At 34.5% G+C, this 21,978-nt stretch overlaps 2 protein-coding genes across 2 annotated transcripts; one reads left to right on the top strand and one right to left on the bottom strand.

Moving 5' to 3' along the window:
* Positions 1–2,345: 2,345 nt before the first annotated feature.
* Positions 2,346–4,911, bottom strand: LOC130614659 (tumor protein p53-inducible nuclear protein 1-like). The gene is made up of 3 exons (XM_057436094.1): positions 4,755–4,911; positions 4,077–4,299; positions 2,346–3,465 (listed from the first exon to the last, which is right to left on the bottom strand). Exons 2-3 carry the CDS (start codon positions 4,201–4,203, stop codon positions 2,969–2,971), a joined length of 624 nt encoding a protein of 207 aa, XP_057292077.1. The 5' UTR covers positions 4,204–4,299; positions 4,755–4,911; the 3' UTR covers positions 2,346–2,968.
* A 294-nt stretch (positions 4,912–5,205) lies between these two features.
* On the top strand, positions 5,206–16,270 carry LOC130614657 (sorting nexin-20-like). Its single transcript, XM_057436093.1, has 3 exons — positions 5,206–5,504; positions 11,535–11,677; positions 14,559–16,270. The coding sequence occupies exons 1-3, from the start codon at positions 5,348–5,350 to the stop codon at positions 15,225–15,227; spliced, it is 969 nt and encodes a 322-aa protein (XP_057292076.1). The 5' UTR covers positions 5,206–5,347; the 3' UTR covers positions 15,228–16,270.
* Positions 16,271–21,978: the final 5,708 nt, after the last annotated feature.

The raw sequence follows: 21,978 nt of genomic DNA, 5'->3' as shown, positions 1-21,978 counted from the left end.
AAAATCTAACCGAGGGAATGAATAGATTTTAATTCAGACGCCTTCATACAATATTTATACTTCCTTGGATGTTTTTTTCTCGCCTATTTTTATTCGTGTCACGTTTTTGTCAATGACATAAACTTTAAAATACGTTGAAACCTCTATAGCGGACACCATCGGGACCTCAAAATATGTCCGCTGTAGTACGTTAAATAGAGGTTCGTCCAATAAATTGAATCATCGCTTCAAAACCAAGGTTAAGTGAAATTGACCACAAAGTCAAGAGTCAACGTTATCCCCATGACCCCTTTTCATTCTTTTTTATGTTGGGGGCGGCGCCATCCTCGATATAAAATAGCGATAAGGGGTCCTGGAAACGAGGATGAGTTAGGGGACGAATTTTGGAAAAAGAAGAGTCTAAAGAGAATATGCCGTATTCTTTCCGGAAAAGGCTAAAGAAGTTTAAAAGAAGGTTAGACAGAAAACCAAACGACTACAATGCTTGTATTGTTCAACCTCAGGGCTCTTTTCCAGGGCTCCCCAGGGCTCTTTTCCATTTCTGACAATCTCTGACGGCGAGAATTGTCCGAGATTGTCAGAAAGAGAAAAAGAGTCCAGGGGTTGAGGTTCAGCTTTGTTAACTTTTCAAGGACGAATTTTTTTACGTTATCGGTAGTTTTACGCCGGCACAAGAAAGTGTTCCACTAAACCAAAGTTCTACTGATTACAAACCCAGAGCTTTTTTCTTTTTTTAATATCGTGACGGAGGGAAAAAAAGGAATTTTCTCTCACCATCCTGGTATAATATGAGACAATGAACCTTTAGGTCGAGGTTGCTAATTTCCCAGGTTTCAACAGAAGTTCCGCTTCAATTAAAACCCTTTGCGCCTTTTTCTATGACAATTAGTTTCTACAAGACGTTTTTATTTACAAACGTTTTTACATGTTTAATTTGAATTCTGCGACCGTTAGTATTCAGCAATCTTGTTCCCAGGGCTGATATACGCAGATACGGAGGCTCCCTCTACATTTAGACTACAAATTCCTTGGATATGAAACGTTTAGTAACCAGTTCGGATAATTTTTTTTCACAAATTTTGTCACGCATAACCTGGAACCCGACAAGGCAATAGAACTAATCGCTGTAACACGTTGCAGCATGTGGTAAACTTAATCCCTCAATTTTTTGCTTAACTGGAGGTTTATGACTGCCAAACACCATAGTTTCCTTGAGATCTAAATTCTAGCAGTCGGTCCTAAAAGAGTTCACATCAACGTGCGTATTTTTTGGAAAAAAACATTGTGGATTATGATGCTCATCCAATGTGTCAACAATCTGAACAAATACTTTGACAATATATTTCGAAAAAGTATTTCATCACCAGGTCTAAAAATAAAAACATATAAACAAGTTAAAACCGTTAAATAAAAATAAAAATATCATTAAAATCAACAAACTCTCGCATTAAAGCCTCTACTTAGCTATCAATGTCATATCTAAAGCTTGGTTGTCAACACACGACTATTATATTTACCAGAAATTTTTATAAATTATATAATGTTAAAATATTTAATTACATTGCTGGCACATTGCATGTGTAACAACGTTAAATGTTTTCTTAATCTCTAAATCAGTCTTATTCAAAGGACATCGTGAAACAGTTTCCTATCCAACCCAAACAAGCCCAAGTTAGAGAACAAAATGATATGCTATTGTTAGAAAAGAAGCCCGGATAAAAGCATTTAGTTCGGAACGAGATTGTACTTTAGGTTTGATTTAATTACCATAAGAAAAATTAACCAATGGTTATGACGACACTCCTGCTTCATCTCTTTGTGTTGAAAGGTTAAAGCGGTTCGCCTTAATGAGTGAACATGCGCGCAAGGGCCTGTCTTTTGCATACCTAAAAGTGAATAATAGTAATTCGCTACGCCCCAGGTACTCTTTTTACGTTTCAATACAATATTAAGTGAACTAAAATTGCTTTATAATTAAATTTTCAGCAACTTAGTTTTCAGATCGTGCAATTGGATTTTGTAAACAACAATATGCTTTATGTGGTAGTAGTTTGTTGCGGTCAAATATTGCTTTGGTTTATACAGTAATTTATGTGCCAATGTCGTTCCCAGGACATCTTTTTATTGGGAAAACCCTAAAAACGAAGTATATATTTGCGCAATCTGAAAGAATAACAGATATTGACACCAAACAGCAACCTCCTTCCCAGGGCTTTTTGTCTCCTATCGTCTTTCCGCTTATGATAGGTTTGCAAAAAGGAACAACAGGTCCTGGAAGGTTGATCGAACGGGTGAAGAAAAAAACAAGAACAGTCACAAATTGCGGGAGAAAAAATATGCCAGTCTTTTTTTAAAAATTTTATATAATAATTTATTCATCTTTTTTTGGGAGTTTTTAAAACTTATAAACCATTTGTGTTACACTACATACATCATATACAGATTTTTTTTGAAGTTTTAAAATTGAAAATTCCTAACGAACCAACTTCGGTTTCTGTCTTCAAACTTGACATTAAAAAAAGTCGGAAACCCGTTTCCACTTTTTTTTCAAGAAAGAAACCAAAACGAAGTTAGTTTTCTCACATGTAAATATTACATAAATATACACTAAATATGAAAACAGTAAATAAGTAAATAATGATAATAACAATAATTTAAAAGAACGTGGTAACGCGAACCCAGGGTCTACACACTTCAAAAATATTGAATTACCCGTTATTAATATCTAAAATATTGAGCAATCCATTTTTAGAAAAAATTTTTTAAACAAAAAAATGTGTTTCCTATTTCCTGAGTCAGCACAAAGAAAATTACAGATCAACAGGCTATAAACTATTTATGCATACCCACATCAAGAACTTTGTAAACTGTCTAAACCATAAAAGCGTAAAGAGAAGAATGAGAGCGTTATCCTACATCCGACGTTGTTTTGAAAGAGCCTGGATCTTAAATTGATGCGATTGTGGATTTAGGTACCTCGTTTCCCAACCATACCTACGTGCTTTCCTGTCATGCGGCCGTATTGCTTGTTCGTTCGTGTGTTGTGACTTCGAGAATGGACCATGTTTTTTCGTTTCATGTTTTTAGGGCTGCTTTTCTTTCTTTCTTCCGGCTTTCGGTTCGAATCTTTTAATGGTTTTCGCTGTTCAAGAAGCTGAAGTCGTCCAGCGACTGGCTTGTGTGTTTCTTGACGTTGCAAACCAAGTTCCATTGGCGGTTTTTCGTCGGCCGTTTCATCATCGGGTTTATCTTGATAAATTGACATGCTTGGGTGTTCGATTAAAAGATTTTCCAATGGACTCATATGGGCGTTTTTACTCCGCCTTCTTTTGCTGTTGAAGCATTGGGGTGGAGTAACGCACCAGCTCTCCTCCATGCCGCAGATTGCACTATCAGCTGATTCAGATGCTGTCGAGGCTCCATCGTCAATAAAATGTGCGTGTCGTCGTTTATTGCTCGCTTGATCTAAGAAACAACAAATACGCAAATTAATTAAGTTTACCCTTCTTTAAAAACCTCAATTAGGAATAAGACTCGGACCGCTCAACCTCGTCCACGGGTTCTTGTCACCGGTGAGTAATTTCTTACCGTCAAATAAACGCTAGCGGCTTTAACATCAGGCAACAAACCATGGGGACTAGGATCCGGATCGCTTTAACACAAATTTTCGAATATTCTTTTGAAGTGTTGTATTGAGGGTTCTTTCAAAACATTTTCGAAAGTTCGACGTAATTTATAATTTATCGACGCGCTGTCCTAAAGTTGGACGCTTTGAATGTTTTTCTTTTTTATATAATATTCATTACTCTATAACAATATTATGAATCGTACACAACCGCAACAATTGACAGTTTTTATATGTTTTGAATCATTCAAAGTTTGACTAAAAAAAAATCTCACACTATTAATTTTTAAACAGGCAGCTGTTGGTTAAGTATTCATAAAAAGCTATATTTTTCAACCCTTCAATAAGACCTCGAGTTTTTGAAGTAACTAAGCAGATGATATTTGAAATAAAAACTACATTAATCATTGCGTTGCTAGGGGGTACTCCACAAATAAAGTTTGAAACTTACCTTTTGGGCGTATAAATATCCATTCGTTTTCAAGTTCAACTTGATCGTCAGCGTGCATTTCTTCGGCCGGTTTGCATGTTTCTTCTTCTTCTGTGCCCCATATGTAAGAAGTCAAAGCAGAAAACATATCCCCGTACTCTGAAAATGGTTGATTTGATAATTACTCGAATTACTAAGCCGAAATTTGTATATTCTTTCTTTGTCGTCTATATGATTTCTCTGCCTAAAATTAGAAAAAAGTTAAAATGAATTATATCTTATTTATCTTATACCTTATTTTTTATCAAAAATACCACAACACACCGACTAAAGCTAGAGGACTAATTTTTTTAAATGTGGGATAGCTTATATGATGCACATCGGTCGCCTTTCTTCAGCTAGCTCTAAAAGCATGTCTTAGTACTGCGTGCAGGTTGTCTGTCGCATGAACGTAATATCGTCGTTGCTGTCATTTGACCGGCAGCCTGATTCTTGTTTGTTATTTTTGGAATTAAAAAGTCAAATATACAACAAATAGTATAACCCTTACAAAATAAAATACGGCCTATATATTTAAAGCAGATGTAGCATTTGTCGTAACTAGAAATTTCTGAAAATTTTAATTCTTTTTACGATTTAAGGAAGGAAGCAATATTTTTCAATACAACTAATTGCCGAACCTGAGAAAAGTTATCTTACCTTTGCTTTGATATTACAAATTACAGATAAACTCAAGTGAAAAAGATTCCTGTGTATAAGCAAAAACACTGGCGTACCTTCTCTTGCGCTATAAAAAAAATTCAACCCAGAAAAAAATTTTTTTTTCGGTTTGTTTACATCCTGCAAGAAAGAACCGATGTTCTATTGGAGCAAGCCAATCAGGCTTCTTCATAACACAATGCATTCCCATAAATGGAAAGTAAATAAGCGATATCACGTGGGTAAAGGTTCGACCACCCTTTGTTTTCATTCATATATTTTTGTACAGAAATAAAGTTATCACGTGAAAAAAAAAATGTTGAAAGCACGGGCCGTTTGTTTTTGTGCCCACGGCTTAGATGCCAGCGGAAACACACCAAATTCCCAGAATTTTCATGGCCTGTTTGTCAGCGTTTAAATTAACCAAACTTCTAGGTAGTTGTGATATAGAAAGTAAGCCCAGGAAACTTTGTTAATGAAATCGATCACAGCAAAGCAGGGACAAGCAGGAAAGGGGTAAAAACGTGTTTTTCTCATTCATGTTCTTTCCTCTTCTGCGAGTCTGATTTTCTACTGTATAGAATTAAAAAGGTATGACGGACAAAACAGAAAAAAAGGCAGAGCTCAACATCCCGGGATATATTTCAGAAGTTAAAGTTGATGATAATTTACTAGATGACAGAGTTGCTGATTCTATTGGGAGGCGAGGGCTGTTAGTTTTTGCTGAGAATAGACTCGACAACGAAAAAAGTAAGTTAAATAGCCAAAGATCTACCAAATGTTAAAAATAGATAATATGCCGAGAGTTTTTTAGGTGGTGATGTTCTGCCCAATCTTAGGACACTGCCCAATCTTTGGACATAAATATGCCCTCCTATCCTTAAGACTGGGCAGGACGTCACACAAGATTGGGCAGGAGACCATTATAGGCCCATCTTCAGACGCCTTTTAGATTTTAAAGAAGGGGGTACCACGTAAGCTCTGTTGTTTGCATGACCTGACAAACATTCTCAGGCACATTAAAAAAATCATATTTGGGGTATGTACACAAAAGATAGATAGATAGATGTGCATATTTTACATGGCTAGCCTCACAAATATCGAGGGATATACCCTGTCTATTATTTCCAGGAGGGGCCATGGCGTAGATGGAGAGTCCTAGAGTATTTAATGCTCATTTTGAGCTACGCAGACCCAATTAGAGCCCGCGCTCTACTAGACAACTCCCGGCAACATCCAACGGCGCACACAGTGTGCCATCTTCCCAATTTCCCTCACATGGCTTGGGTTAACCCGGGGCTATGGTAACATTCACTCGCCCATGTTGAATCGCCGTCAAGAGGAATCGAACCCCGGTCTCCCGCACAGAGTACGAGAGCTATAACCACTAATCTACGGCGCCACAAAAAAGACCAGTTTTTGTACACAGTAAAACCTAGCTGTAGCTAGCACGTATTCTACATTTATAGGATTTTTATATAGTTTGTAGTAGCCAAATTTTAAAAATAAAATGTTTAAATATCAACCATATTTTTAGTTAGCTAGCTAGCTGGTAACTTCATTGGATGAGAAGTTTTAGCTAGTTGGCCAGCGTATAATCCGCCAACTTCATGAAAAAAGCACATTTAACGTCCTTATATCCATATCGTCAACATGTTGGTTATTTCAAACTTTTATTATCGTAGCGCTATCTTTCGCGAACCGTTCGGGAGGTATGACAAGAAAAAAAAAACATTTATTAGTGGACAAATAAGCCAGTTCCGACATGTACTATCATCCGATAAAGCCATGATGGATTCTTCAACTCTGTGAAATTTGAAAAACGCGTTTTCTTGCTTTCTGATGACTAGCAAAAATAATTTAAAAATTTAAATATTCATTAAAAAACATTCTCGACTCATTGGGCCCTCGGAAAAAGTATAACATGACCATAATTATAATCAATTAACTGAGATAACAAAATATATCAAAAATGACCACCGTATAGCTGGCTGAACCAAATTTTCGTCATGCGCGAGCTCCGACACCCCTAAAATGATTAAGTTGTAGTATCAAACCCCCTGAATCGAATTCATTCATTAAAAATGGTAGACAGAGCTGTGGTAAGTTGTTGTAGGCTTCAAAAGCAGTTTCACGGAGTTATCGGATTCACGGAGTTGGCGGATTCACGGAGTTGGCGGATCATACGCTAGATATAGCTAGCTAATATGGTTAAATAGTTTACATGGTGTATATATGTTTTCTGGCCTTTTGGTTTGCCAAGAAAAGTTTCAATTTACAATTTACAGTCCAAAATTTTTATTTTTCTCTTTGTCTTTCACAATTGTTCTAAGATTGGACATGTACGTCCATAGATTGGGCAGTCCAGTCTTAAGACTGGCCACCCATTTGTCACAGTCAGAAGATTGGCCATGCCAGTCTTAAGGCAGGGTGCGTTCCAAGATTGGGCAGAACAGTGATAAGGCCAAGGAAATTACATCACAGTGTTTTGTCTGAGACATATCCAGAAGCATGTGAGAAGACGGACAGTATATAACATAACCAAAATTGTTTTGAAAAGTATTTAACAGATAACAATGCTGATAGAGGTCACATGTATTCTGCAAATTTATGCAAGATAATGTCCATGCAAAAATAATGAAAATGACTGTTTAATGATTTATCATTGGTAAGTATTTTTATAAAAATTTCGAAACAGCTCAAACATGTGAGCGGTGGACAAGAAACTGTGATGTAATTTCTCCTAACGTAAGCGACATATAACGTAAGCGTCTGCATATGCAACAGGATAGTTGAGTTAAATTATTAAAAACATTCCCAGTTTTTTTTTAAATCCCAAACTCATGGTGATTCCAACTTGCTGGAAACACATATATATATAAGGGTGAGCTTGGGTAATTTTATTGACGTTTTTTGTCTGATAACTCCAGAACTCATCTTAATTATTTCCAAATCCCCTGAATTTTCCTCAACTGGCCTGCTTTATTCCTGAAATGCAAAACAGTGCTTTTAATTTCAATGACTCACCACAAACAAGACAGTCTTTAAAATATTACAAAATTATGTGACTTCATTAATTATATTTTTTAAGCAAATTGTATTAAATGATTGTATCAAATGGTTTGATCTGCGTTTCTTATGGTGTCGATCAGATATCACTTTTTATGTGGCAATTTTAAGTGACATCCGACTAACTGCCATCTCAAAGCATAGCTGCTAAACTAACTTTATCGGTGCAAGTGATTAATAGCTGAGTGGTTTAATTTCTTGTTATTTCATGCTAAATTTAGAATTCTAAAGTGTTGTTTTTTCTTTTTCCAAATATCCTAACTTTTTAAGTTGGTTAAGAATTATTCCTGGAACTTTCATAAATCTAAAACATTACAATCGTTAAAATATTTTTTTATACCTTAATTGGGTCTGTAAACATCTTCAATTTCAAATAAATTTGGAAGATTGCGAAAGCCAAGAGGACTAGGCCTAAATAAATGAGGATACGACACATCGAGCAGAAAGTCCGTGAGCTCAGCATCACACCTTCTAAAAGTTTGTTTACATACTGTTTACATTGTTCGTTGATAAGACGTCTTGTAATAATGACGAAGATTATAACTCAGAATACTTAGAATCGAATAATTCTCTTCATTAAACAGACTTTACAAAGCTACAGCCATACGACTTCAAACCTCTTGTGTCTCACAAGGAAGAATTCAATAATGATGGAAAGTGATGAGGTGTCTTTTATTGACTCAGCAACGTTCTTAGCAAAATATTTTCTCTTTAAAGAAATAAAAAATGTATTTAATCGCCTTTTTTTACATTCTTTTTGTCAAAAATCTTTATCATTTGCTTCAGTAAAAAATCTTTCTTACTTTACAAGCCAATTTATTTCACAGCTCAGCAATATCTTTCCTCCGCACGCGCTTTTTAGCGCACAAATGCAAAAAAATTTATGTAACGTTGACATTTTCTCTGTGATGGAAGACCATTGAAATGCGATAGAATAATGTTCATGTCGTGATAAGTTGGTAAAGCGGGGAATTAATATTGTATAAATAAAAATCATTCTTATGATTATGGTAGGTCATAAATGTGTTGCAAAAGCTACTGATTTATAAGTGGTTGTTTTGACAAAGCTGTTTTAGAAACATTATCAGCATTACATGCAGCCTTAAACAGTAACAAAGATTAAAGAAAATGGGCACATTTATCCCCTGAAATTATTTGGCAGGCCCTTCCATGAAAAAAGCTTCTTTTTTAAAAAACAAAGAATACAAACTTGAGCGCTACGAAAGATACTTACTTACTTACTTATTGATACTTATTGATAGTTTTTAAGGAGGTAACCCTTCACGTCTGTCGTGGACGACCGACGTCAACTGCAACTTCATCATCTCGACCAGAGAAAGAGAGAAGAAGCAGTGTTAAACTTTGTAATGGAAGGTATGCTGTTGTCACAGGGTGAGGGTTTTCCTGGTATAGAAGGTTCATCGGACAAGGAACTCAGGAATTTATGTAATATTCTTTTAAACATTGAGACGTGTCCCTAATATGTTTAGGGAGAGCATTAAATAGTCTTGGAGCTTGATAAAAGAAAGTTTGGTGTAGTTTGGAGAAGGAGCTGGGCTTTGATGTTGGTAGAACAGGTGGAAGATTGAAAAGATACATGTGTAACTAGAAAACCTTTTTGACTGTGTTTGTTTTGGGAATAGGTATAATGTTCTTTTATTTAATATAAAAATGTACAAAACGTTATTTGGTTGTGTTCTGTGGATTCAAGTACAAATAATGAAATGAGACGAAATGAGAAACTTTGATTGCATTCACTAGCTAAAATGGCATTTTTACGAAGTGATAATATTTTGATATGGAAGTTTATTTCCTGGAGAACTATCTGTAAAGTGCGACAAACAAATATAAAATCTTTGATTGCTTGGTAGATCATCTGCACGACGTATTTTGTTTAGCCATTTTTGTCCGAGTTCTTTCTTTTTCAGACGGGATTCTGTGAAAACTGACTTCTTTACACTTTTCTTATCGATTAGTACATCGAAACGCAGAGCAACTAACCATTTTAAAGATTTTAACGTAAATTCCATACAAAAAGCGATTTAAATGTAAGCTATAGGTCTTAATATGGACGTTCTCTGTGCTCGCTTAAACTTTCTGCACGATGTGATGTCATTATTTATAATTGGGTCCAGTTCTAAATGAAATTGCGCCTGTCTGTGAGAAAAAATTAATAATATGGGAAGACTAATACAACAATTCTGAATAAGAAAAACAAGTGAAGTAAGTTTTTTTGATTTCTTATGCTTTTCGAGTACGTATAAAAGAAAAAAGAAAAAAGTGATTTTTACTGGAGTTTCCCTCTGAGAAAAATGGAAACTTTAACGTCAGTTTATTGATTCTTTGTCTTCTTGTTGGCGATAAGAATAATGGCCAGATTCCACAATATGAGCTAGTTAGCTAAATAAAGGCTATGGAGGCCAATAAAGGATTTTTTTTCCTAAAGCAATATGTTTAGTGAACCAAAATATACGCATATATTTTGTGAAGGCAAAAATGCAATTTTAACACAAGCTTTAAACTGGTGTTTAAACTATTGTCAGTTTAAAGAAAATTGTTACGAAAAAGACAAATCAATATGGCGTTTGATGCACAAAGTATATAGAAGCTAAATGCCCTTTATTATTTTTAATCAAGCGATATATATATACATAATTATTTTATCACTCAGGGCAAAAGGAAAGCAAGTCAGTTCAGGCGTAACTCTTTCGATACTAGGATGTTATATTTGTTGGCCTTGCAATTATCCTATGTTTGAGGACTTTTAATATCTCATTTAATAGTTGTAAGTAAAAAGTGAAATATCACTGGTAAACAGAAAGTTATGGATTAAGATTTATCACAGGGTGTTTTTAGACCTATCTGATGGAATTAGCGTAACAAGTAATTTGCATTAACTATACTTTCCTAGTTTTACGGAATTTTAAATTTAAAAGAGGAAGATAAATATATATTTCGTTAGTGTTTTATATGGCTTAATTTAAGCATTGAATAAAATTTAATAAATTTTATTCAAAATGTTGCCCAAACTGGCCGTTAGCAGCTAATCAAAAGCCTTGAAAAACTTTTAATTCTAGCTGAAAGGGGGATCCTACTGTCTAAGAGCTGACTTAAGTAAGCTAATCATTACCTAATATTTTCCACCCCTTTATTTTTAATAACTAGCCAGCTAGCCAACTGGCAGAGCTAGATAATGTAGCACACGTTTGTCATTTTGAGCTAGCAAAAAATTACCTGATATATCTTGGTGGTCAAACTAAAGCAAATATTTACCCTTCTGTCCTTGTTTATAGCTAACGTAATGGAAAGAAACAATTTGAAGAACTAGCTTTTTTTTGATTAGTTCAACGGTGATAATAAACAATGATTGTGCTATTTATGACTGGCATTGGGGTTATAGAAAATTGCCGTAAAATTAGTCCAAAAATCACATTATTACAGTTATCTTAAGATAGGATCATAACTTGATCATATGTTAAGCAACTAGCCAGGCTGAATATTTAGTACTTTTTAAGCCTTGTTCTGAAATTGTTGTCAAACAAGTTCTTAGATTACATTTAAAATATCCATATCAATTTGATATTTGCTGGTATTTCGTTTGCATGGTACTATGGAAAATGTAGAAATCTTCTTCGCAGATTCTTAAATTGTTCTGAATTTTTTAAAACATGTGTTTGCCACCATTTAACCAATAGTAACATTGTTTTTTAGGTTCTGATTCAGAAAGCAACTGTGAAGATGCATTGTCATTTAGTGATACAAGCAGTATCATTTCCATCGCTGCTGATAAAATGAAGGTGCAATTTGATATAATCACAACAAAAATTGTCCACGATTCCAGTGGAAAGTACGTGGTAAGTCATTGTATAATAATTTGTTGTTGTCGTAATTGCGTAAAGGGATGATATTTTTGTATGATACAAAGAATAAAAAGTTGTTGATCAATTTTTTAGAATTTTACAAAAATTTTGTCGAGGGATTCCTGCAGTGAAAATGACATTTTTGTATGTTACGGAAAATAAAAAGTTGTTGATCAAGTTTTTTAGAATTTTACAAAAATTTTGTCGAGGGATTCCTGCAGTGAAAATGATATTTTTGTATGATACAAAGAATAAAAAATCGTTGATCAAGATTTTTAGAATTTTACAAAAAATTTTCGAGGGATTCCTGCAGTGAAAATGATATTTTTGTATGTTACGAAAAAATAAAAAGTTGTTGATCAAGTTTTTTAGAATTTTACAAAAAATTTTGTCCAGGGATCCCTGCAGTGAAAATGATATTTTTGTATGATACAAAGAATAAAAAGTTGTTGATCAAGATTTTTAGAATTTTACAAAAAATTTTCCAGGGATTCCTGCAGTGAAAATGATATTTTTGTATGTTACGGAAAATAAAAAGTTGTTGATCAAGTTTTTTAGAATTTTACAAAAATTTTGTCGAGGGATTCCTGCAGTGGAAATGATATTTTTGTATGATACAAAGAATAAAAAATTGTTGATCAAGATTTTTAGAATTTTACAAAAAATTTTGTCGAGGGATTCCTGCAGTGAAAATGATATTTTTGTATGTTACAGAGAATAAAAAGTTGTTGATCAAGTATTTTCGAATTTTACAAAAAATTTCTATCTTACCTTAAAACATTATCATTGATAATAAGGTAGTAAGCATAAATTAGTATTTAAAATTACATAATATCAAAAGATTTATACTCTTAATAATATCTTAACATATGTAAAGTTTTGGAATTAAGAATGATCTCATCTTTAGTTATGGGTAGAATTGTAATGTCAGCATTTTTCAAAATTTACTTTTGGCATCATATTTTCCAGGATTTTGATAAACAAAAAAAAATCTTGAATAACTTAGAAGTTGATAAACAAAAACTTTTCTTTCTCCACAACCTATAAGGATATTACTTTCAATGCATGAGTCCCTTTAAACTTCATCCTAAAAGTATATCGACGGTTATCAAAAATATCTGCCAGCTAAGATGCGTTAAAAAAAATCGTCCACAGGATTATTTTTCATCAACATAAACTTTAACGCATCAAAATGAATATTAAGGCAACGTGAGCTCAAAAAAATTTTATTTTAGATAAATTGACCTATTAAACGTAAAATAGAAAAGATATTGCGAACGTTTCTATTCCAAATATAGTTAAAAGCAGATTGTTGATCTAAAAACAAGAAAGTAAGAACTTTTGTGTTTGTTGTTGGATTGATGCCGTTGTAGTCAACAAACGGATTTTTTCTGTCCTTGATTTATGTATCGGAATGACTCGTTTAAGATGCTACCTTAAGATACGTATATTTATCTTGCTAAGGGGATGGTTATTTTTCACTTAAAGGGAGCAAAGCTTCGCTGGAGTGAACTTTGTTGGTTAAATCTTTCCGCGAAATTTTGTAGATTTTAACGATCTTAGGGTATTTCGTGCAAATAACAACAAACACAACTGGGCTCGGAAGATTTTTGATGTTTTTGACGCGTTTGAAGAACTCAAAAAAATTGTTATGGATTCATCAAAGCCTCCCAATGTTTTTTTTCTTTCAGTTTGTAAGAAAAAAGACAGCCTTATTAGATATCCAGACTCTCTGTTTTTTTGTTTTTCTACCATCACCCAAACGAATTTTTAACAGAAATATACAGTATTCTATCTTATTGATTGATACCTCTGATAAACGGACAGATTTCATTACACAGGCGAATTTTGGTGCAAATCTCATAGAAAACCTTCTAGAGAGCGGACAAGGAATTAGGTGGGATTCCAGGACACGTTTTTATACACGAATTTCTAATTAGAGAACACATGAAGAAAATGATGCAACTACTTTTTAAGTTGTTTTCTGTAGATAAATAACAAACGAAAAGTGTTTTCACTAGACGTGTTCTTGTAGTTGCTATTTTAAACATTTATAAATAGTACAGTTTAGTTATTCTTCTGTTTTTCTCGACACAAACGAATGTTAAGTATTTTGTTAGAAAATAGAACCAATATATTTTTATCATTTTGTTAATTTTATTGAAAAATAGGTCAACGTTTTTTTGTTGTTTTTACTCATAAAAAATCTTCTGTATAATTAACTAACATTATTATTATTATTATTATCTCTTTTACTGGAACAATTCTATTACCCCTTAACAACCAAAAAAAAAAAAGTATGTTTATTATGGAAAATATAAAATGCCTGAAATTACCCACTTTCTAAAAAAGGGAACTAATTAGCAGACATATTTTTTTTGCATTAGCGGTGTCCGCTAATTAGAGAGAACTACTGCGTGAAAAAGGTCTGATGACTAATTTGGGAACAATAAACTCTGGAAAATTCTTCGAAAAATTTGAAACACAGCTCCCAGTAAAATTTATTTCTGAAGTATTTGTAAGCATGATGAGGCTAACTTAAAATTTTCACAATGTTAACTCTTTTAACTTGGTTCTAATCTCAAACATATTACTTTTCCCACTTCATACAAGAAGCGTTTAGTTCACTTATATACTGAGATCAACTTTTTTGGTGTACGAATAATGGTGTTCCAGAATTAATGAAGATATTGGCGCTTATATTTGTTAAGAATTAATGATATTTAGGCTTAATTTCTTTGATGCCTATAAGACATTGTTATTGATTGATCACATTGACGAAAACAGGCCACCAACATTGACAACGCCCAAATATTTTTTTGCTGTCACGTTTAAGAAAGTAAACTGTATTTTCTTGCCTCGATTTTTGTCGTAGAAGTACATCGTCATTGTGATGGAAGTACCAAAGATGGACTCTGATCGAGCTATAATTGAAAGACGTTTCAGCGAGTTTAGCAAATTGCACAGCGGCCTCAAGAAAGAATGCCCTAAAACAGTGGCCAACGTGCCGTTTCCGTCAAAAAAGTTTTTTAGTAGAAATTTCGACGACACGCTCATAGAAGAACGTTCTCGTAAATTGGAAAAATATTTACGCTATATATATCATCAACCGGGCGTGCCCGAAACGAAAGCTTTTCTTAAGTTTTTCTATCGGCCGCATTTAAAAGAAGCGACACAGCGCTTAAAATGCGAAGAATATCGAAACAGTTACGATCAATACAGACTGGCGCTTCAGTTGCAGAAAAAACTCGGAAGTAATCAAGACGAAATGGTTGTCTCGATGTGCGGCGTTGTTGAAACGTGTCGAAATTTGAAGAATTACGAAGAGGCAGAAGAAATAGGATCGGAGTGTTTGGAGTTATTACAATACGACGTACAAAATCCATACTTGTTACCGCTAATGCATGCGGTGATCGACGCGAGAAAGAGACTGTTTATGAATACTGATGGTATAAAGAGAAAGTTAAAAGAATGTGAAAAAGTTACGGCGTTCGATTTAGAATCGATCAAAACTTTAAGAGAACTTTCTGTAGAGTGGTGCTAGCACGTTGTTTAGTGTTGTAGTGTCATAACGATATTGACGCGTTTTTCTGCACATGCTGTGTGTACCAGTGCGATAGCTGACGCGTTTTCCTGCAGTCTGTGTGTTTATCAGCGCGATAGCAAGGCGTGCGTGCACCTGGGCTGCGGGTGCATTGGTTCAGCATGTGGAATATGTTGGCGTGTTCTTTCACTCACCGGGCACAGAAAGACTTTACAGACAACAATTGTCTTCAAATCTTAAAATCTCATCTGGAATGATAACGTGTGATGCCATAATAATAGTTGTTTTTTGTTTTATGAAAGTCGTTCTTAAAGTTTTATATTTTTGATGTTTCGACACAGGATTGACTTTTTAAATCTAACTGTCAAATTTGAAAAAGGACCAGCCCAAGGCGTGTCGAAACATTATAGAAAATATAAAACTGTTTTATGAACGACTTTCGTGAAACGTACAACTCGCTATTTTGATGAAATGTCTTTAAATTATTTCGTTTGTTGCGTTACTACAAATGATACACAAGATGGAATTTTCATTGCTTTACAAGTTACGTTGTCACGTGTAAAAGCAAGGTGTTGTTGCTTAGTTACCAACGATAGCATAAATTTGAAGTGGGGAAAATGTTCAAAAACGCCGTTTAGTCGGTCAATTTTCTTTTTTCTTTTTTTACTTTTTAAGTGACAAATTTTTATGATTCCTAAAAAAATGACCATGTATATTAAAGTTTCTTAAACAAATGGAGCACCAATCTAAAGTTCGTTCGTGTATGGTGTGAAAAATATTTAGGGATCTATTTATTTAACATTCAGTTTAAAAAAGATTTTTAGTGGTGGGTTAATTATTTCAGTCCGCCCTGATTGTTAAGCATTCTGAATTTCGGTGGCAGTCAGTTATTTCTCTTGTTTTCAATTAAAATGACTTAACCGTGACTTCATAAAATAGGGGAATAATTTTTTTCAAAATATATATTTTTATATTTTGTATATAGCTGTAAAATATATATTAATTTTAAAAGTTTTTTGGATGATATTTTGGCACATATCTTATCTGTTTTACTCTTAACTTCCCGAATTTCTTTGGAAAACTTTCTATTCGAGCGATCATTTGCTAAATTTCGATTTAACGTAGGGATTGCAAGGACCGTGATATTAACAGGTTCAATATAAGCAGGCGTTAAGAAATGCAACGGTTGTTCCTTACAGAATTACCTTTGATATAGAGTCTTGTTAAGACGTTACAGCGAAGTAAATGAAAAAAGACAAAAAAATTTAAGTACACTTACTTGGCGTCTCATATTTTGAAAATTAACATTTTTAGAGAATTGTTTTTTCTTTTTGAATTCTAAAAGGTTATTGATAACGGCACCAATAGAAACTAAAGAAGCTATGAATTGTCAACCTCGCCTAAAAATAGCAGGGAAAATATTGGTCCAGGGAAATTAATTGTGAAATAATTGCAGCCATTTTTGGGGACTAAAACCATGGGTGCAAGTTGCGAATAGAGATTGTTCTGAAACAAATAACTTAACAAACTTTAATACTGCAGATGATCGAATAGGTCCCCGAACCCGAATAAGCCTGCCCCAACCCTGCCGACTTAGCCCCCATTTTTATTATCGGTTTTGGCAAATAAATATGGAACGCCGTACCTGCCTTAAGTGATATATTTCATTTCGCATATGCTGTGATTTGTTACACGCGGTGTATGTAACATTATACGCGGTGCATGTAACATTATGCACGGTACACGTAACATTATACGCGGTGTATGTAACATTATACGCGGTGCATGTAACATTATACGTGGTGTATTTAACATTATACACGGTGCATGTAATATTATACGCGGTACATGTAACATTATAGGCGGTACATGTGACATTATGCACGGTACATGTAACATTATACGTGGTGTATGTACCATTATACGCGGTGCATGTAACATTATACGCGGTGCATGTAACATTATACGCGGAGCATGTAACATTATCCTTGGTGTATGTAACATTATACGTGGTGCATGTATTATTATACGCGGTGCATGTAACATTATGCACGGCGCATGTAACATTATAGGCGGTACATGTAACATTATAGGCGGTGCATGTAACATTATACGCGGTGCATGTGACATTACGCGCGATTAGAGGAGTATGTGGATTTGATTTTCATATATTCTGTTCTGCAAAATGCCCCAATGCCACCTAGTCAACTTAAAAATTTCATAAATTCATAAATACTGTACGTATTATGTGGACAAAAATAGCAGTCGCAAATTTTCTAGCTCTAAGTAGCACAACAATGGTTATTTGCATATACTATTAGCGGAGTGTTACGAAAAAAAAGTGCCAATCAATTTTCTCTCTTTGACACATGAAGCTGCTTCCTCCAAATCTATAATTCCCTATTAAACAATTTTAAACACTGTCCCTATCGATAAACGACATTTTTCATTATCTGTAAATGGACTAAAGTCTTCGAATATTTGGTTAGATCCAAGATATTAAAACAAACTTCGGATCAAGCCACTTGGAGATTTAATCAAAAGTCTAAAAACGGCTGTTTGCAAAAATATCATGTCTGTGATTTGTTGTGACTTGTTGCATCTAAGATTTTATGCTGATGTATGATCATAATACCTAAATTTATATCACCTAAAAAACATAACACGCAAAACCCAACATCATTCCCAGAGTTTCTTGCCATATTTGCTGTAAGGTGAGCAAGCAATAAAGACAGCTCCTGGGGACGAGAATGCAAAGTTGTTAACGAGAAAATAGCGATTAAAACGTTGGATAGTTAGCTTTCTAACTTTAGTTGCAATCAGTGGCCCAGAAAAAGACATAGATGGATCACTCTTTCATAAATACACTTCAGAAGTTATGGTGCTCACATTGTGCGGCTCCTTTTGCCCAATCCTTTATCGTAGATTTACGTGATCCTTCGTTTGAGAATAAACAAGATAAGTTTTTTAATAAAAAAGAAAGAAAAAAGTTCAATCATAGCAAACAGGATTGCATTTAACTTAAACGAGATCAAATGTTGTCATTCTCCACCTACATGTTCAGCTTTGGAGAAATTTCAAAACGTGTAGGATCAATGGATTCCGAAAATCGATTTGTGACATATGATTACAAAGTGTGTATTCTATCTGTAAGAACGGAAATGAAATCGAATAAAAATTAACAAATTGTCACTATATATCCCCATCCCTGGGAACGAGATTAAATATTTTAATAATAATCTCGAATGCCCTTTCATCACTACACGATGTATTTTGGCCTACCAAAGTGCTAACATAGTGATGATGAAAGGGGTGGGGTATGGTTTATTTGAGGGGAACATATTCATGAATTATTTGTTTTGAGGAAGAAAAAAAGTAATTCTTTTTCTTAATGTTGGCAAGGTTTCTGATGCAATTCTTAGTTGCGTCACAAAATTTGATACTGTATTTCTCCTATAATAAATTACGACTCATAATAATAATCTAGCATCTTTTCCTGCGCCTAACATAATCAGAGTATTTTTGTGTCAGAATATGTTATGTATGTAAAACACAACATATTCTGAAACCGTAGAGCTCCCCATTTTGCTGTGAAGGTGCTGTTAAAGTTGCAGCTAATAATAATTGACCGAAGATAAATCAAAGCTGAAAAGTTAGAGGGAAGAAGCAAGTACAAAAAGTGCTATAATTGTCTTGGATTGGGAAGCTTGTTCAGGGGCAGGCTTGAGATGAGGAAGAGGGGTGCTAATTCCCTAGAAATTTATAGCTTCGGACAGCGTTAACAAATGAAAGTGTAGTGGATTTTTATTCTTATGGTCAACAATAGCTGGGCATGGGTGAAGGATGTAAAAGAGTTCTTACCCCATTAAATTGTGTATTAAGACCTCCTTTAAACACACCCTCTCCTTCGTTACCAGAACCCTCTTCCCCTGGATTTGTTGCCTGATGTCACGGCCTCTAGCGCTTTACTTTGTTTGTTTGGTTTGTTCTTATATTAAATGTATATATTTGTATTCCTTATTATGTTTTGAACTATTATAAAAATATAAACATTTTTTTTCTTTTATTTTTCAATTCTATTGACAATTCTTCTTAAACTGAATAATTGAAAAAATTCAATTATAGGAAGTGGGTGGATTTACTTTCTAATATGCAGGTTTTAATAAAAATTTAAGTGGGTGGTAAAATTTCCTAAATTTGGTGGTACACCCACTCTCTACAATAAGAAGATTAACTATAGTGTCATCTTCAGGGTTTTGCTTGAGCCAACAGCCGATTGCAATCCAGTGGTCTTTCACAGCGTTTCGCATGTATTGGCAGGACTAAGAATCTAATCGAATCTTTGTCTATTTAGCTAGGTGTAGGTTGGAAGTTTTTTCGTCAATATTAAAAATAATAAATATATAAAAATGGAGTATCTGTATCCGCAACAGTCTGCATTACAAAAACACTGTGAGAAACAGTGTTCAAACGAAAAATGTAAAATTCGCTTGTCACGACCCTATTTACACTGAGGTCCAAATGTTTATGAAAATTGGGAAAATATCGATATGCTGCATTTAATATTTCGGATCTGACGAAATAATCTAAATCTGTGAACAGCGCCAAGTGAACATCGACAGGTTAAAAGTGATATGTTAAAGCGAAATTGGCTGATATGGGTCTTAAAATTTGACCTGTTTTCTAATAATATTTTGAACAGGATTATAGGGTAACATGATATCACTTATTTCAACACACACATCTTTGATAACACTACATAGTGAAACTGATATGGTAAATACAGTGAAATCTCTCTATAGCGGACACCATAGAGCTCTCAGAAGATCTTTCGCCGTATGGATACGGTACGAAAAGATTCCTTTCAAATTGGTTTATATTGTTTAAAAGCCATCACCGTCATTTCATCCGTAACTGTCCGTTGAGGTGACGTTATAAATAATGCTATAAGAACGTCTCATTGTGATCAAAGATGTGATGAAATGATACTATAATAATGATTAAATTACAGTACCGTGTTTCCTCTATTACCGCCCACCCACTTTTAAGCATCCCTCTAATAAAAGCTCGCCTTGTTTTAAAAGTAATTTATTAAACGTAGGAGGATAGAAATGCCACCCCTTCTAGTGGGGGCTTTCTTTATATGTCTGATAAGCGCGATCAATATCTAAAAAGCCTCTAGTTTTAAAAAGGAAATGTTACATGTGTTTTTTGATTGATTTGTTCAACTTAGCAACAAATAAATAATATGTACTTGATTTAAATCATGATAAACATAAAAGCATAGTCGTAGATAAGATATCAATAACTTTTAAGCTATCATTTTATTGTTATCACGCTAGTTTTGTTTACAAAAGTTCGTTTTTGTGACGAGCTTCTATGATTATAAAATATTTAAATAAGGGCCCCTGTCCCCCCTCTTTTAGAGTTCCCTTTTAAAGGCGCTTGTTAGTAAAAACAAGAAATAAAAACGCAATGAAAATTAATAAACAAATTTAGCCAGCAATAAAGTGGTCTCACGTGTTGTGACAAAACTAGTAAAATGTCCTCGTGGACAGTACATCCTTGTGGACAGTACATCCTTGTGGACAGTACATCGTTATAGACTGTACATTCTTGTGGACAACACATCCTTGTGGACAGTACATCCTTGTGGACAGCACATCCTTGTGGACAGTACATCCTTGTGGACAGTACATCCTTGTTGACGGTACATCCTTGTGGACAGTATATCCTTGTGGACAACACATCCTTGTGGACAGCACATCCTTGTGGACAGTACATCTTTGTTGACGGTACATCCTTGTGGACAGTATATCCTTGTTGACAGTACATCCTTGTTGACTGTGCATCCCTGTGGACATCACATCCTTGTGTACGGTACATCCTTGTGGACAGTACATCTTTGTAGACAGGACATCCTTGTGGACAGTGCATCTTTGTGGACAGCACATCTTTGTGGACAGCACATCTTTGTGGACAGCACATCTTTGTGGACAGCACATCTTTGTGCACAATACATCCTTGTGGACAGTACATCATTGTGGACAGCGAGCCTATCTATAGTAAAGTGAGTGGCATTGTGCAGAATGTCCTGATTGACAATGCAAAATGATCAAAACAAAATAAACTTAAATACGTACAATCAATAACAAACTAAATTAAGATAAAACAAAAACAAAAATACTTAGGGTCTTGGACGTGTGCACCGGTTGAAAGCGACCAAATAAGTACAACTACGACCCGCGTGTTAACCAGTTGATGGCGACCAAATGACTACAACTACGGCCCGCGTGTCAACCAGTTGATGGCGACCAAATGAGTACAAAAACGGCCCGCGTGTCAACCAGTTGATGGCGACCAAATGAGTACAAAAACGGCCCGCGTGTGTGAGATAAGAGGATTGATGTTTCAACATACAGTTTCGTACAAGAGACGAATGATTTTGTGGATAAATCAACAGAACTAAGAAGTGCTAAAACAGTCCGACTTGACAGCAAGTAGTAAAATTGTCTTGATGGTCAACTCGTAACCGTCTAAAAATTGGAGTTTCTGTTTTGTTTTTCTAAAATTAAAAACTAGATTTCGATAGTCCACGGTAATCTCTCCCATACTAGAACCATAATTTCATTTTCTAAAGAGCCCTAGGAACAAGGTTGCAGTGGAACCGTAATTTTAAATACCGTTTCCCAGCATTCTTGTGTAGGGCGTGTTTTAAATTAGTAACAACTGTTAGACGAATAATCAATAT

The sequence above is a fragment of the Hydractinia symbiolongicarpus genome, chromosome 11 (genome assembly GCF_029227915.1).
Source record: "Hydractinia symbiolongicarpus strain clone_291-10 chromosome 11, HSymV2.1, whole genome shotgun sequence".
Classification (NCBI taxonomy): domain Eukaryota; kingdom Metazoa; phylum Cnidaria; class Hydrozoa; order Anthoathecata; family Hydractiniidae; genus Hydractinia; species Hydractinia symbiolongicarpus.
The sequence above is the reverse complement of the archived record's forward strand: the minus strand, read 5'-3'. Positions and strand labels throughout refer to the sequence as shown.

Bases quoted from the DNA above. Each gene is read 5' to 3' on its own strand.
- LOC130614659 (XM_057436094.1), bottom strand. From the start codon at position 4,203: ATGTTTTCTGCTTTGACTTCTTACATATGGGGCACAGAAGAAGAAGAA. The intron at 3,466-4,076 runs GTAAGTTTCAAA...GTTGTTTCTTAG, and splicing joins GATATTTATACGCCCAAAAG to ATCAAGCGAGCAATAAACGA.
- LOC130614657 (XM_057436093.1), top strand. From the start codon at position 5,348: ATGACGGACAAAACAGAAAAAAAGGCAGAGCTCAACATCCCGGGATAT. The intron at 5,505-11,534 runs GTAAGTTAAATA...ATTGTTTTTTAG, and splicing joins TAGACTCGACAACGAAAAAA to GTTCTGATTCAGAAAGCAAC. The intron at 11,678-14,558 runs GTAAGTCATTGT...TTTTTGTCGTAG, and splicing joins ATTCCAGTGGAAAGTACGTG to AAGTACATCGTCATTGTGAT.